Raw genomic sequence first — 14,070 nt, 5'->3', positions numbered from 1 at the left:
TCCCACCCCTCCAGGCGGTCACAAAGCACCGAACTGATATCCCTGTGCTATGCGGCTGCTTCCCACTAGCTATCTACCTTACGTTTGTTAGTGTGTATATGTCCATGCCTCTCTGTCGCTTTGTCACAGCTCACCCTTCCCCCTCCCCATATCCTCAAGTCCGTTCTCCAGTAGGTCTGTGTCTTTATTCCTGTCTTACCCCTAGGTTCTTCATCACATTTTTTTCCCTTAAATTCCATATATATGTCTTAGCATACGGTATTTGTCTTTCTCTTCCTGACTTACTTCACTCTGTATGACAGACTCTAGGTCTATCCACCTCATTACAAATAGCTCAATTTCGTTTCTTTTTATGGCTGAGTAATATTCCATTGTATATATGTGCCACATCTTCTTTATCCATTCATCCGATGATGGACACTTAGGTTGTTTCCATCTCTGGGCTCTTGTAAATAGAGCTGCAATGAACATTTTGGTACATAACTCTTTTTGAATTTTGGTTTTCTCAGGGTATATGCCCAGTAGTGGGATTGCTGGGTCATATGGTAGTTCTATTTGTAGTTTTTTAAGGAACCTCCATACTGTTCTCCATAGTGGCTGTACCAATTCACATTCCCACCAGCAGTGTAAGAGTGTTCCCTTTTCTCCACACCCTCTCCAGCATTTATTGTTTCTAGATTTTTTGATGATGGCCATTCTGACTGGTGTGAGATGATATCTCATTGTAGTTTTGATTTGCATTTCTCTAATGATTAATGATGTTGCGCATTCTTTCATGTGTTTGTTGGCAATCTGTATATCTTCTTTGGAGAAATGTCTATTTAGGTCTTCTGCCCATTTTTGGATTGGGTTGTTTGTTTTTTTGTTATTGAGCTGCATGAGTGGCTTGTAAATTTTGGAAATTAGTCCTTTGTCAGTTGCTTCATTTGCAAATATTTTCTTCCATTCTGAGGTCTTGTTTATGATTTCCTTTGCTGTACAAAAGCTTTGAAGTTTCATTAGGTCCCATTTGTTTATTTTTGTTTTTATTTCCATTTCTCTAGGAGGTGGGTCAAAAAGGAGCTTGCTGTGATTTGTGTCATAGAGTGTTCTGCCTATGTTTTCCTCTAAGAGTTTGATAGTTTCTGGCCTTACATTTAGGTCTTTAATCCATTTTGAGCTTATTTTTGTGTATGGTGTTAGGGAGTGATCTAATCTCATACTTTGACATGTACCTGTCCAGTTTTCCCAGCACCACTTATTGAAGAGGCTGTCCTTTCTCCACTGTACATTCCTGCCTCCTTTATCAAAGATAAGGTGACCATATGTGCGTGGGTTTATCTCTGGGCTTTCTATCCTGTTCCATTGATCTATCTTTCTGTTTTTGTGCCAGTGCCATACTGTCTTGATTACTGTAGCTTTGTAGTATAGTCTGAAGTCAGGGAGCCTGATTCCTCCAGCTCCGTTTTTCGTTCTCAAGATTGCTTTGGCTATTCGGGGTCTTTCGTGTTTCCATACAAATTGTGAAATTTTTTGTTCTAGTTCTGTGAAAAATGCCAGTGGTAGTTTGATAGGGATTGCATTGAATCTGTAGATTGCTTTGGGTAGTAGAGTCATTTTCACAATGTTGATTCTTCCAATCCAAGAACATGGTATATCTCTCCATCTATTTGTATCATCTTTAATTTCTTTCATCAGTGTCTTATAATTTTCTGCATACAGGTTTTTTGTCTCCTTAGGTAGGTTTATTTGTAGATATTTTATTCTTTTTGTTGCAGTGGTAAATGGGAGTGTTTTCTTGATTTCACTTTCAGATTTTTCATCATTAGTGTATAGGAATGCACTAATGCATTAATTTTGTATCCTGCTACTTAATTTTGTATCCTGCTACTTTACCTGTGCATTAATTTTGTATCCTGCTACTTTACCAAATTCATTGATTAGCTCTAGTAGTTTTCTGGTAGCATCTTTAGGATTCTCTATGTATATAGTATCATGTCATCTGCAAACAGTGACAGTTTTACTTCTTCTTTTCTGATTTGGATTCCTTTTATTTCCTTTTCTTCTCTGATTGCTGTGGCTAAAACTTCCAAAACTATGTTGAATAAGAGTGGTGAGAGTGGGCAACCTTGTCTTGTTCCTGATCTTAGTGGAAATGCTTTCAGTTTTTCACCATTGAGGACGATATTGGCTGTGGGTTTGTCATATATGGCCTTTATTATGTTGAGGACACGCTGCTATATTTAAAATGGATAACCAACAAGGCCTTACTTACTGTATAGCACAGGGAACTCTGCTCAGTGTTATGTAGCAGCCTGGATTGGAGGGGAGTCTGGGGGAAAATGGATACATGTGTATGTATGGCTGAGTTGTTCTGCTGTGCACCTGCAACTATCACAACATTGTTAATCGACTATACTCCAGTATAAAATAAAAAGTCTAACAAAACAGTTTTACTTAAGAATTTCCTTGATTAAGCAGTAAAAATGATTAATTTTATAAAAATCTTGATTCTCAGGTACATGTCTTTTTAGTATTCTATGTGACAAAATGGAAAGTATGCATAAAGTACTTCTGCTGCTTGCCAAAATATTGTGGCTGTTTTTAGAGAGAGCCATGTGCAATTTTTGTGTGTTTTGAGCTGAACTGGCTGTTTTTTTCATGGAACACTATTTGCACTTGAAAGATTGAATGAGAAACTATTCAGATTTGGGATTTGGTAGACATTTTCTCAAAAATGAATGTAGTGAGTTTGCTCTTTCAAAGAAGACAGGTATTAATTGTTGGAAATGGTAGAATTTGAGCTTTTAAGCAAAAATTAGAATTCAATAAAATTAGTAACCATCATTCTGATCATGACAACTTCTTAAAACTTTTGTGATGAGGTTGATGGTGATAGTAATGAATAGGATGTTTCAATGTTATATAACGAAGTATGTCAACATTTAGTGAAGCATGATTTCCAGATGATCAATGCCTGATGTTAAAAAATGCAAAGTACAGAATAGACCCATTCCAAGTACAAGATAAACCAACAATTTTTTTTTTTTTTTTGTGGTACATGGGCCTCTCACTGTTGTGGCCTCTCCTGCTGCGGAGCACAGGCTCCGGATGCGCAGGCTCAGCGGCCATGGCTCATGGGCCCAGCCGCTCCGTGGCACGTGGGATCCTCCCAGACCGGGGCATGAACCTGTGTCTCCTGCAACGGCAGGCAGACTCTCAACCACTGCGCCACCAGGGAAGCCCTCCAACAAATTTTAATTTGACAGATTATGAAAATTTTGTCTGTGTGGTTTCAGATTTCAATTTACAGTTAACCTTTGTTGGGTTTTGGTGTGGTATCAAAGAAGAATATCCATAATAATCTGAAAGAATGTTAAAATATACCTTCCTTTTATACCTCCATATCTGTGTGCAATAAGATTTTCATATACTTAAACAAAAATAACATCACAGCAGATCAAATGCAGAATGAAGATTCTACTATCTTTTTTTAAGCTAGATATTAAGAGATTTGCAAAAAATGACAATGTTACTCTTAATTATCTTTTCAAGGGTAGTTATTTTTAATAAAATATGTTAACATGAGTTTATTGTTATTTTAAAATTAATATTATAGTTTCTCAGTTTTAATTTCAAATATGATAAATAATGATAGATGTAACCCACATAACAGAGGTCTTTGGAGACATCAGTAGTTCTTATTTTTTAATTAAAAATTTTTAATTATAAAATATACATAACATAAAACTTACCTTTTAAACTATTTTAAGGTGTACAGTTTAGTAGCCTTAAGTACAGTCACCCATTTCCAGAACTAGAACAACTTCTAGGTATTTCACATAAGTGGAATCATACAATATTTGTCCTTCTGTGCCTGACTTATTTCACTGAGCATAATGTTTTCAAGGCCCATCTATGTTGTAGTATATATTAAAATTTTATTCGTTTTTATGGTTGAATAATTTTCTGTTGTATGTATCACATTTTGTTTATTTGTTCATTCTCTCTGTACTCCTGGTAACAATATAGGAACCTTAAAAATGTAACTATTAATTATTGGTAATTTAAATAGCAGATTTACTGATTAAATAGTAAATCATATGGTATAGAATGTAGATATGTATAAAATATGAATTATGGAGCTCCTTTGCCTTTTATTTTGTGTAATTTAGGGAAGGAGAAATTCAACCCAGTATTTGAAATTCTGAGTCATTAATTTGAGGTAACCCATTAGTCATTTAACTCTTGCTTTCCCCATGATGTTAACAGTACTGGCTTCATAAAAGTTAATTTCTTTGAGTGCATAAGGTTTTTTTTAACACTGTTAATAATTACCTACATCAAAGTCATTCTTTCTTTAAGTTTACATTATAATTTTGTAATATCTTTATTGAAGGCTATTTCAGTTTTGCTATCTATAATTTTACCATTACCTTTATTGACCTGGAACCAAGCACAGTGGCTGGTACATAGTAGGTACTTAACAAATATTTCTTGAATCAATGAGTATTCTTAGGTGTACAGTAACACATTCTTGTATTATTTTTGTAGTTTATACCACTAAAGTCATCCAGTATTTGTAGATTTTACTAATTTCCTATAAGGTTCTTAAGTTTTATTTAACTTTGTTCCTATGTATTAACAAAGATTAGGCTTTCACTTTTAAAAGTTATAATACTCAAAAGTTTTCAGCACTATCATGCCATGTTTTTAACCTTTATTAAGCTATAATAGAGCCAAAATTTTACTGAAGGCCATCATTTCCTGGCTTCTGTGCTTATGAATCAGACTGTAACTATTTCTTTGACTTTGGATTTGTGGTTTCGTGAACTAATTTAAGTGATGCAAAAGATGAGTCTTGTTAGGGGTTTCCTCTCTTAAAAGTGTAAACACTTATTGTAAATGCGTTTTCTTCAAGGAAACTTTTCTCTACAGTCTCACTTCATTATCACTTAGGAATGAAATCCCATCTATATGTACTAATCCCTACGTGTTGTATCATTTGTTACTCGTGTGTCGGTTTTTACTTATTTTTTCAAAATGTTCCAGAGGTTTTGAAGTATCTCCATTCTGACTCAGTGTTTTGCTAATTACTAGACATTTTCCTTTATGTAACTCTTCACCCACTTTGGACTTGTAAACGCTTACCCTTCCATTGGTTCCTTCTGGCTACTGAGAACATGAATGAGTGTCACATGCTTATGGTATTGCTTGTCAGAGAGTGGAATTCCAAGACTTCCTCTGTACATAGATCAGTTAAACTTTTGTGCTTCTGGGCAGAGGAATGGTCTTTGGGACAGCTCTGCTTCTACCTAATTGTTATGGCAGAGATCAGGACATATCGCTTTGCTGCCTGTGCAGTGAGGCCTCAGAAACTGCTCTACCCAACTTGACAGGTATGATATAAGAGTGATAGTTTGGGGAGGGTACATAATCACAGTAAACAAGCATGAATGGAGATTTCAAAAAATTAATATTATCTACTATTATCATCTTTATTCTTGGCCAGTGAAGCTTCATGTGTTTTTTTTTCCTGGTATTTCATAGTAGGGCCTTAGTAAGTACCTATTGAATGAAAGAAATGAATGACATATGATATTTTGTAGTTTTAAGATACATATGGCTTGGTATTGAGAGCAATTGATTTATCTAACCACCTTACACGTTTTTAAAAGAGGCGTTAAAAAGTATTAGTTTCTTAGGGACTTCCCAGGTAGTCCAGGGGTTAGGACTCTGCGCTTTCACTGCCATGGGCCTGGGTTTGACCCCTGGTTGGGGAACTGAAATCCTGCAGGCTGTGCGGTGCAACCAAAAAGAAAAAAAAAAAAAGTATTAGCTTCTTAGAGAATATGCAGTCAGACAAAGTAGAATTCTAGCAAGATAAGTGTTCGTAAAAATGCTTGGAAATGCCTAAACTGAAATTTTTGAATATTAATTTCTCCAATTACTACCTGACAAATTTCTACCTAGAAATTTCTTAAACTTAGAAATTTCTGCTAAAAGTTATTGAATGACTAATTGGTAAAAAGTGTTTTTAATAAAATTAAACATTAATTTTAATTAAACATTAGACATTATTTAAACAGTAATTAAACATTAAACGTTAAATTTAGGAATTATCTCTGAATTTGAGTTTTATTCTGGATTTTAACTTGTTTAATCCTGATAATTTACTTTGTACAAGCTGCTACTTCTATGTTTTACCTTATTTTTATTGTTTCCTACAAGTGTATTAGTAGAAAAAAGTAATAAAATTACATTTTCTTAATAGTCACAATGTATTTCTGCTACCTGGGTCCTATATTCCATAAGTAAAAATTAGAGTCTTCTGTTGTGTCATCTTAAGTCCATGATATACCTCAACAATAGTGAGTAATGAAAGATAACTCACTATCTAAGTTACCTCATGTATAGTAGTCACTTGACATTGTTCAAAAATAAAACATTCCCAGCCTACACACTGGTATTCTGAATCATCCAGATTTGACTGTTTTAAGCCCATGAGGAAAGTAGCATAGACTAGACCTACTGGATAACACGGTGGCATTTACTTCCTATAGGTCCTCCCCGCTCTTTTTGTCTTCATTCCTTAGCTTGCTCTCCCCCATTTAGTTCTTTAACTCTTTATGATTTAAAACATGTTCATTCCTGGCCTCAGGAAAATGTTAGGATGTTTCTTGTCTTTGGAAAATTTCCCCTTTTGTTTGGTGCTAGTGGGTAGGATGGTGTTTAAGTGGATATCCTGTGCAGGCGGATTGTACAGGAAATAGAGCCTTAGTACTGTGAGAACAAAAGAGTGGGAAGAAAGAAGAAACGAAGGAAATAAGATCTTTTTTTTTTTTGCGGTACGCGGGCCTCTCATTGTTGTGGCCTCTCCCGTTGCGGAGCACAGGCTCCGGACGCGCAGGCCCAGCGGCCATGGCTCATGGGCCCAGCCGCTCTGCGGCATGTGGGATCTTCCCGGACCAGGCACGAACCTGCATCCCCTGCATCGGCAGGCGGACTCTCAACCACTGTGCCACCAGGGAAGCCCGGAAATAAGATCTTTTGACTTGACCAAAAAGACTGTAAAACCAGAGATGGGAAGAAGGGGATTGGGGGATAAAAAGGATTGTTTTCCAAGTTGTGGTTCTTTTAGTACTTTGGTCTCAGAATTGACTGTTTTCCTGTATTTATTATTTTTTATATATTACAGAAATGTACGGTATTTTTTAGCCTGTATATATGTTTTAAGTTTTCATAAAATTGTGCCACAGGTCTCATTCTCTTTTCTCCTTTTGTCAAATAACATGGTTTTAAGAAGCTGACTTGCCTTTAAAAATCCTCCTTTGAGCTTGATGGAGTTCCTCTCCAGTACAGATGAATCACATGTCATAGACATATTCTTGCACCTTGACAGTCTGTCATTCTACTATCGTCAGAGCAGAATTCCTGCTCATCCAATTTAAATGCTTTCTCTTCTCTGAAACCTTTTCTGACTGCAGAGTTTTTTTTCTTATTCTGTCCTCTCATAGCATCCTCTGTGAGTATAGCAGTATGCATGGTTCATTTATTCAACAAATTGTTTTCAAGAGCCTCTTATATGCATTCACTGTTTGGGGTGCTTGGAATTTATTAGTGAACAAAGCAGGCAAGAATATCTGTCCTCCTGAAACTAATATTCTAGTGGGGTGAGGTAATAGTTGATGTGAATGTGATGATAAATAAATTACATATTTTATGGTAATAAGAGTGATGGAGGGACTTCCCTGGTGGCACAGTGGTTAAGAATCCACCTGCCAATGCAGGGAACATGGGTTCGAGCTCTGGTCCGGGAAGATCCCACATGCTGCGGAGCAACTAAGCCCATGTGCCACAACTACTGAGCCCACTCGCCGCAACTAGAGAAAACCCGTGCACAGCAATGAAGACCCAACACAGCCAAAAAAAAAATAATAAACATATTAAAAAAAAGTGATGGAGAGAAATACATTAGGAAAGGAGGCGTGGGGGATGTGGAAGTGTTGTCAGGAGTAGATGCATTTTAAAATAGGATGGTCAGAGAATGCCATACCAAGAGGGTAACATTTGAGTGAAGTGTCATGTGGATGTCTTGGGGAAGAATGTTTTAGGTGGATGGAAAAGCCAGTACAAAGGCCCTGAGGTAGGAGTGTGCCTGTCTTGTTCAAGCAACAGCAGGGATGCCAGTAGTCAGAATGAGGTAAAATGGGAGAGGAATAGTAGGAAGATGAATTGGGCAAGGTAAGTTGCAAAGGGCCTTGCAGGCCCCTTGTAAGGACTTTAGCTTTTATTCCAAGATAAGGAGCCATCAAAGAGTTTTGAGCAGAGGAGTAAAGCAATCTGACTTATGCTTTAAAAGCTGGTTGGTGTGTTAATAGTCAGTAGAGAGCTAGGATAAGAAGCATGGAGATCAGTTAAAAGTCTAGTGAAATAATCTAGCTGAGAGATGATGCTGGTGACAGGGCAGTAGTAGTGGAGGGGGTGAGAAATGGATAAATTCCAGATATATTCTTGGAGGCAGTGCCAATAGGATTTCCTGATGGATTGGATGTCATCGTATTGGAGAGCAAAAAAGGAGTCATGAATGATTCCAAGGTTTTTTGTTTTTCTTTCCCCACCTTTATTGATATAATTGACGTGTAACATTGTGTAAGTTTAAGGTATAATAATACATAAGTGTTGATTTGGTACACTTTGGTAATGCAAGATGATTACCATCATAGCATTAGCTAATACCTGCATCATGTCACATAATTACCATTTCTTTTTTTTGTGGTAAGAACAATTTCAGTCTAGTCTCTTAGCAATTTTAAAATTTATAATACAGTATTATTAGCTATAATTACTGTGTTATACACTAGATCCCCAGAGCTTATTTATCTTACAGTTTGTACTCAAACTTCCAAGGTTTTTGGCCTGAGGAACTGAAAAGATGGACTTGCCATTAACTGAGGTGGAAAATTCTGTGAGAGCAGCACATTTGGGGGAAAGAATGGATGCTAGTTTTTTATAGTAAGTCCAAATAATGTTATTTGTGATTTTTAATCTTTATATTCTGAGGCCCAGCATGGTGCGTACTGTATAGTAGATGTTCACTAAAATCATTAGTTTTGTAAATCTTAGATTTTAAATATACTGGTTTTCACAAAGTAAGGTATAAATATACAGTATTTGTTGTTTTGGGCCTGATAGGATTTAAGAGTTGGCTTCAGTGTCTACTTGATTACTGTTTCTGACTTGGTAGTACAGAAGTTCTTGTTGCCCTTGATTTTTGTTCCTCTTATAATGTCAAACAAGGGGCACTTTCTTTTATCTAAAAAGAAGGAAATATACTTGAACTGTTTGACAATCATTAAACCAAATAATAATCATAAAACATTGTAATGTGTTACCACTATCACTGGCAAGAAACATTTATCATTGTGGATGGAACATGTGATATTCAGTATAGAACCTAAAAAATATTAGAATATTCTCTGTACTTCTTTTTGGCAATTCTTTTCATTTTAATAAAGTAGCCCAATGGAAATTCCATTAGAGTAGATAATATTTCATTAGAATGGAGAAAAACATAGTACCTGAGACCAGTTTGAAGCATGTTTTATATGATATAGTATTTTGTTTGTTTGGTAATCCTAATTTGTTATCTTAGTATATATAATACAGCTGTTCCTATTCACTATAATTCTGCATTTAAACAAGAAGCAAGGTAATCTATTTCAAATTAACTTTTCAGGACATATGGACATATCTTCAGATTTGTTGTAACATTCTTAATGTAAAACAATTTAATTAGCTGTGAAATTTTTAAAATATACTCTTTTTAAGAGGAGGAAGGAATGTGAAGAAGTGAAATAAACTGTTAGAAGAACATCCAACCTATAAGAGGAATTTCTGCCTATATGATACAGATGGTTATGAAGTCATTTTAAAAACATTGGTTAATGCTATTTTAAGTTTAAAAGGCATCTCACTGTTTCCTGTCACTTATATTTTTGTGTAATTTGGTTATTCATTCAGTCAACAGTTACTGAACACATATTATGTGACTCTTGCTAGAAAAGAGATACAGTTCTTATGCCAGGGAGCACATTGTGAAGTTGGGGAGACGAACATAAATTGAGGATAAAGATAGGAGGTGTTACTGCAGCAAGTGTAATGCTTTTGTGAGTACAGGGAGGAGGAGCATGTGAGGCTTCCAAGCGGCGATTATATTGGAGTTGAGTGTCATATCAATAAAATGAATAGGACTTCCCTGGTGGCTCAGTGGTTGAGAGTCCGCCTGCCATTGCAGGGGACACGGGTTCGTGCCCCAGTCCGGGAAGATCCCACATGCTGCGGAGCGGCTGGGCCCGTGAGCCATGGCCGCTGAGCCTGCGCGTCCAGAGCCTGTGCTCCGCAACGGGAGAGGCCACAACAGTGAGAGGCCCGCGTACGGCAAAAAAAAAAAAAAAATAGAAGTCAGCCAGTCAAAAAAAAAGGGTGGAATGAGTTCGCGTTCTAGGTAGATAGGACTATGTGAACAAAGGCAAAAAGGTAGGAAGCATCGTGGTGTATGTTCAGATGTAAAATTTGAGATGTGGAATGGGGGAGAGGTGAAGCTGGAGGAATAGGTAGAGATCTGATAATAAGAGACCTTGTAGGCCATGTTAAAGAGATTTTAGCTTGATGGTGAACTATTAAAGAATTTTAAGAGTGACATGGTCAAATTTTTGTTTTAAATAGATCACTTTGCCAGCTGTGTGGAGGATGGATTTGAGGGAGACAAGACTGGAGGCAGTAGTCCAGGTGAGAGATGATGGGAATCTGAACTAAGACATTGGCAGTACAGAAGGAGAGGAGGGAATGGATTGGAAAAGAAATAAAATCACAGATTCAAGGGTTTTTCTTCTTCATGTATGATAAAACCAAGTTTAAATTAAAAATGAGTGGAAGGAGAGGGAGAGAGAGACATACTAGAAAAGTGTTGTTTTTATGACAGGCAGTTGGATAGTGGCAGATTGCCACAAAAACCAGTTTTTAGTGATTAAGAACATTGCTACTGAAAGATGAGTGTATTTTTTGTATACTCATCCTGAACTGTGAGAAGCAGGTGATCTTTAACTAAGATGGTATAGGGATCACCTGTTTGTGTAGTATAACTAAATCTAAGAACCACAATGCCTTGAGGAAGAAACCAGGTGTTACAAGGCTTCAACCAGTACACATGATAGAAACTCAATAAATCATGTCCACTGCTGGCAGTATTTTCTAGAGCCCTAAGTTAGTTACTTTATAAAAATGTACCACTTAGGAAAAGAAAATAGGGTAAAAAATTTTTTTCATTAAAACAGTTAACAGTTGAAAGCTGTTACATTATAGACAGTGCATGGTAACACAAAGGTATTTTGGGATGCCAAAAATATTTTGTATTAAACCAAAATATTTTTCTGTTATTTAATAGATAATTTTAGGATTTTTTTCTAAAAGCACTATTTCTGTAATTTTCTATATGTAAATGGAAGGTCTGGATTAATACAGTCTGTACATATTTCTTAAAATCTCTGTTATCTTTTCCACAATTTGTTTTATATGGAGAGAGTAAGGGGAGAAAGGTACTTTGGGAGGACTTATAAAACATAACTATTCCTTCTTAAAACCACTGTCACCTAGACAAAATATCTTGTGTGTTTTATAAAATGAGCTGCCATTTCTTTTTGAGATTTCTTTTTTTATTTTGAGGAAACTGTGCCTTTCCTATTCATTTATTTCTGATTTTGGTTAATGCAGATAACAGCTAAATGCTCGTTTTGTGTTCTTTTCTCTATCTTGTTGTATTTTCAACAAGTAGACTTCTCTCCTGCTTAGGAGATGGTGCTATTTTGCTCTTTCTTTATGACTCCACAACTATGTGAACAGTTTTGTTCCACCCTGGAGCCATCAGTATAATGCCAGCAGCTAAAATATTGTGTATGTACTGAATTCAAATGAATTTCCATCTCCTGGACTTCCTGTGAACTCCTTTCTCTTTATGTCTTTCAGAAGCCTTGCACCGCCCCTATGGTTGTGATGTTGAACCCCAGGCCCTGAATGAAGCCATCAGGTGGAGCTCCAAGGAGAACTTGCTTGGAGCCACTGAGAGTGACCCTAATCTCTTTGTTGCACTTTATGATTTCGTAGCAAGTGGTGATAACACACTGAGTATCACTAAAGGTGAGCTTCTATGTAACATCCTCTCACTTTTCAGTTTTTATTAGTGGTTAAGAAATAAAGGGGTGTATTCTAGATTCTGCCTCTGACTAAAATTAGCTAGGCAATTTGGGCCCAGATACCTTTGGTTCATTCTTTTTTTTTAAACCTGTGTAGGGGATAATGCCACTTTATTTACTTTATAGGATTTTTATTAAGGCTAAAATGAGACGAAGTACTTTAGAAAAAACACCACACGATATATACATAGACTTTACTCATTCTCAGAATTCTGTACTATACGTAATATGCCAGCATTCACCTGCCACAAAGGTAAGGTTTACCGTACACCTCTTCCCACTGGACTGTGGCTAAGATGACATGTTGCCAGACCCCAGTGCTACTCTAAGTGTTGTTCGTGGACTGACTGCCTATTTGAGAACCATTCGTTACCAGTCTGCACTGAGATTAAGAACTTTCACTCAAAATGTAAAACAACTACATTGCTAAGTACACTATTTATTATTTAGTTCAGCTGACATTTTCCTTTTTTGGAACAAGACTTTCAGCAGGAAGAAAGTAATCCAGTGATTCACATTCTGGCACAAGCATCTTGTTGTGGACCTGCTTTGAGTAGCACTGGCCTAGACAACTTACCTCTCATTTGTGTTTATATGGGTTAGTGAAAGGACTAGTAGGAAGGGTTTCTATAGTAGTAACACTCTCAACAGAGTAGTAGTTTATTTTCAGTAGTAAATTCTTATCAAAGGGAACATCGAGAACATGTCCAGGTAAAACCAACCATTATTGGTTTTTTGAACAAGGACAGAAAAAGTGAAACTGTTTTGAGAAGGAAATAGTATAGGACATTCTCATTGTGTACGTGAGTTGGATTGCTAATCTGCTTAATCTTTTCTTGTCTTTTCATTTATGAAAGCTTCCTACTGGGAAAAAATAAGATTCAGGATAATTTTTAGCTAAATGAAAATGTAACTTCAGTGATTATTTGTCGAACATATTCTTTTTATTTGTAAGGGTTCAGAATGAGGTATTAAATGGGAGTGCATATACCAAATTAAGAAGACAGGTCTTCACTCAAGGAATGTTACCGTTAAAATAAAATTTTTATATACATCAATTTTTAAAATCCAGCCAGATTCTTCAAAAACAGAAATCCTTAAAACTGAGTTTCTCAAACTGGTGTATAGGTATCTCCCAGAGGTACATGTGCAAGGAGGTTTCAAAAGTACAGGAAAAGTAAAGCGCATTATTATCTCCTAACATCAATTTACTTAAAGATTTTGGGTAGTTTTGGGGGCAGCAGGTTGGTGATGGTATTTGTACATGTGTGGGGGGCTGTGTTTTATGATGGGAGGAAAATTTTACACAGAGGTTTAGGATAAAACAAAGGACTTCAAAAGCATTTTATACTGCGTGGTAGGTAGTCTCTTTGGGCTACAACACACTCTTTTACCTTAAGATGCTTCAGTGGAGAAGTTGGTGAAGTGAAGACTCAGAACATTCTTTCCTAAATATAATTTTCATGTCAGTTATTTTCCAAGATAGCTCAGTCACCAAGGAAACATTGATAAAGAAAGCCTGTTGATTCATCAGTTACCAGTAATGGCAACTACTAGTGTGCAGCCCAAGAAGTGTGATTCCCGTTATCTTATGACCAACAGTGATTTCTTTTAAAACCTACGAAATGCCAGGTTTTTATCCAGGTTCTTATTAATATAAAACAATGTCATGCTACAGCTAATTTATGATTTTAAAAGATAAGAAAAATATTTTAAAAATAAAATAGCAATACTTGTTTTAGTTCCTTCTTCAAAGATGATATTTTGCTTGAATTAAAAAACAAAGTTCTCCCAGGATTCCTCTGGCAATAGGGCCAATGTTTATATCCATTGTCAATTT

General features: G+C 36.2%; 1 protein-coding gene across 4 annotated transcripts in view; it reads left to right on the top strand.

Annotated features, from left to right (window-relative positions):
* Window positions 1–14,070, top strand: part of ABL2 (ABL proto-oncogene 2, non-receptor tyrosine kinase) — a 102,192-nt gene that overhangs the window by 71,269 nt on the left and 16,853 nt on the right. For 2 of the 4 annotated variants that reach the window (XM_060034658.1, XM_060034641.1), the window contains exons 2-3: window positions 10,708–10,770; window positions 12,004–12,174. In XM_060034658.1, the coding sequence (XP_059890641.1) occupies window positions 10,708–10,770; window positions 12,004–12,174 (234 nt within the window). The remainder of the gene's footprint in view (window positions 1–10,707; window positions 10,771–12,003; window positions 12,175–14,070) is intronic. The other 2 variants (XM_060034666.1, XM_060034650.1) reach the window with 1 other exon arrangement.

The sequence above is a fragment of the Delphinus delphis genome, chromosome 1 (genome assembly GCF_949987515.2).
Source record: "Delphinus delphis chromosome 1, mDelDel1.2, whole genome shotgun sequence".
NCBI classification, from domain to species: Eukaryota; Metazoa; Chordata; class Mammalia; order Artiodactyla; family Delphinidae; genus Delphinus; species Delphinus delphis.
Note: the sequence above shows the minus strand (reverse complement) of the source record. Positions and strands in the feature narration are given on the sequence as shown.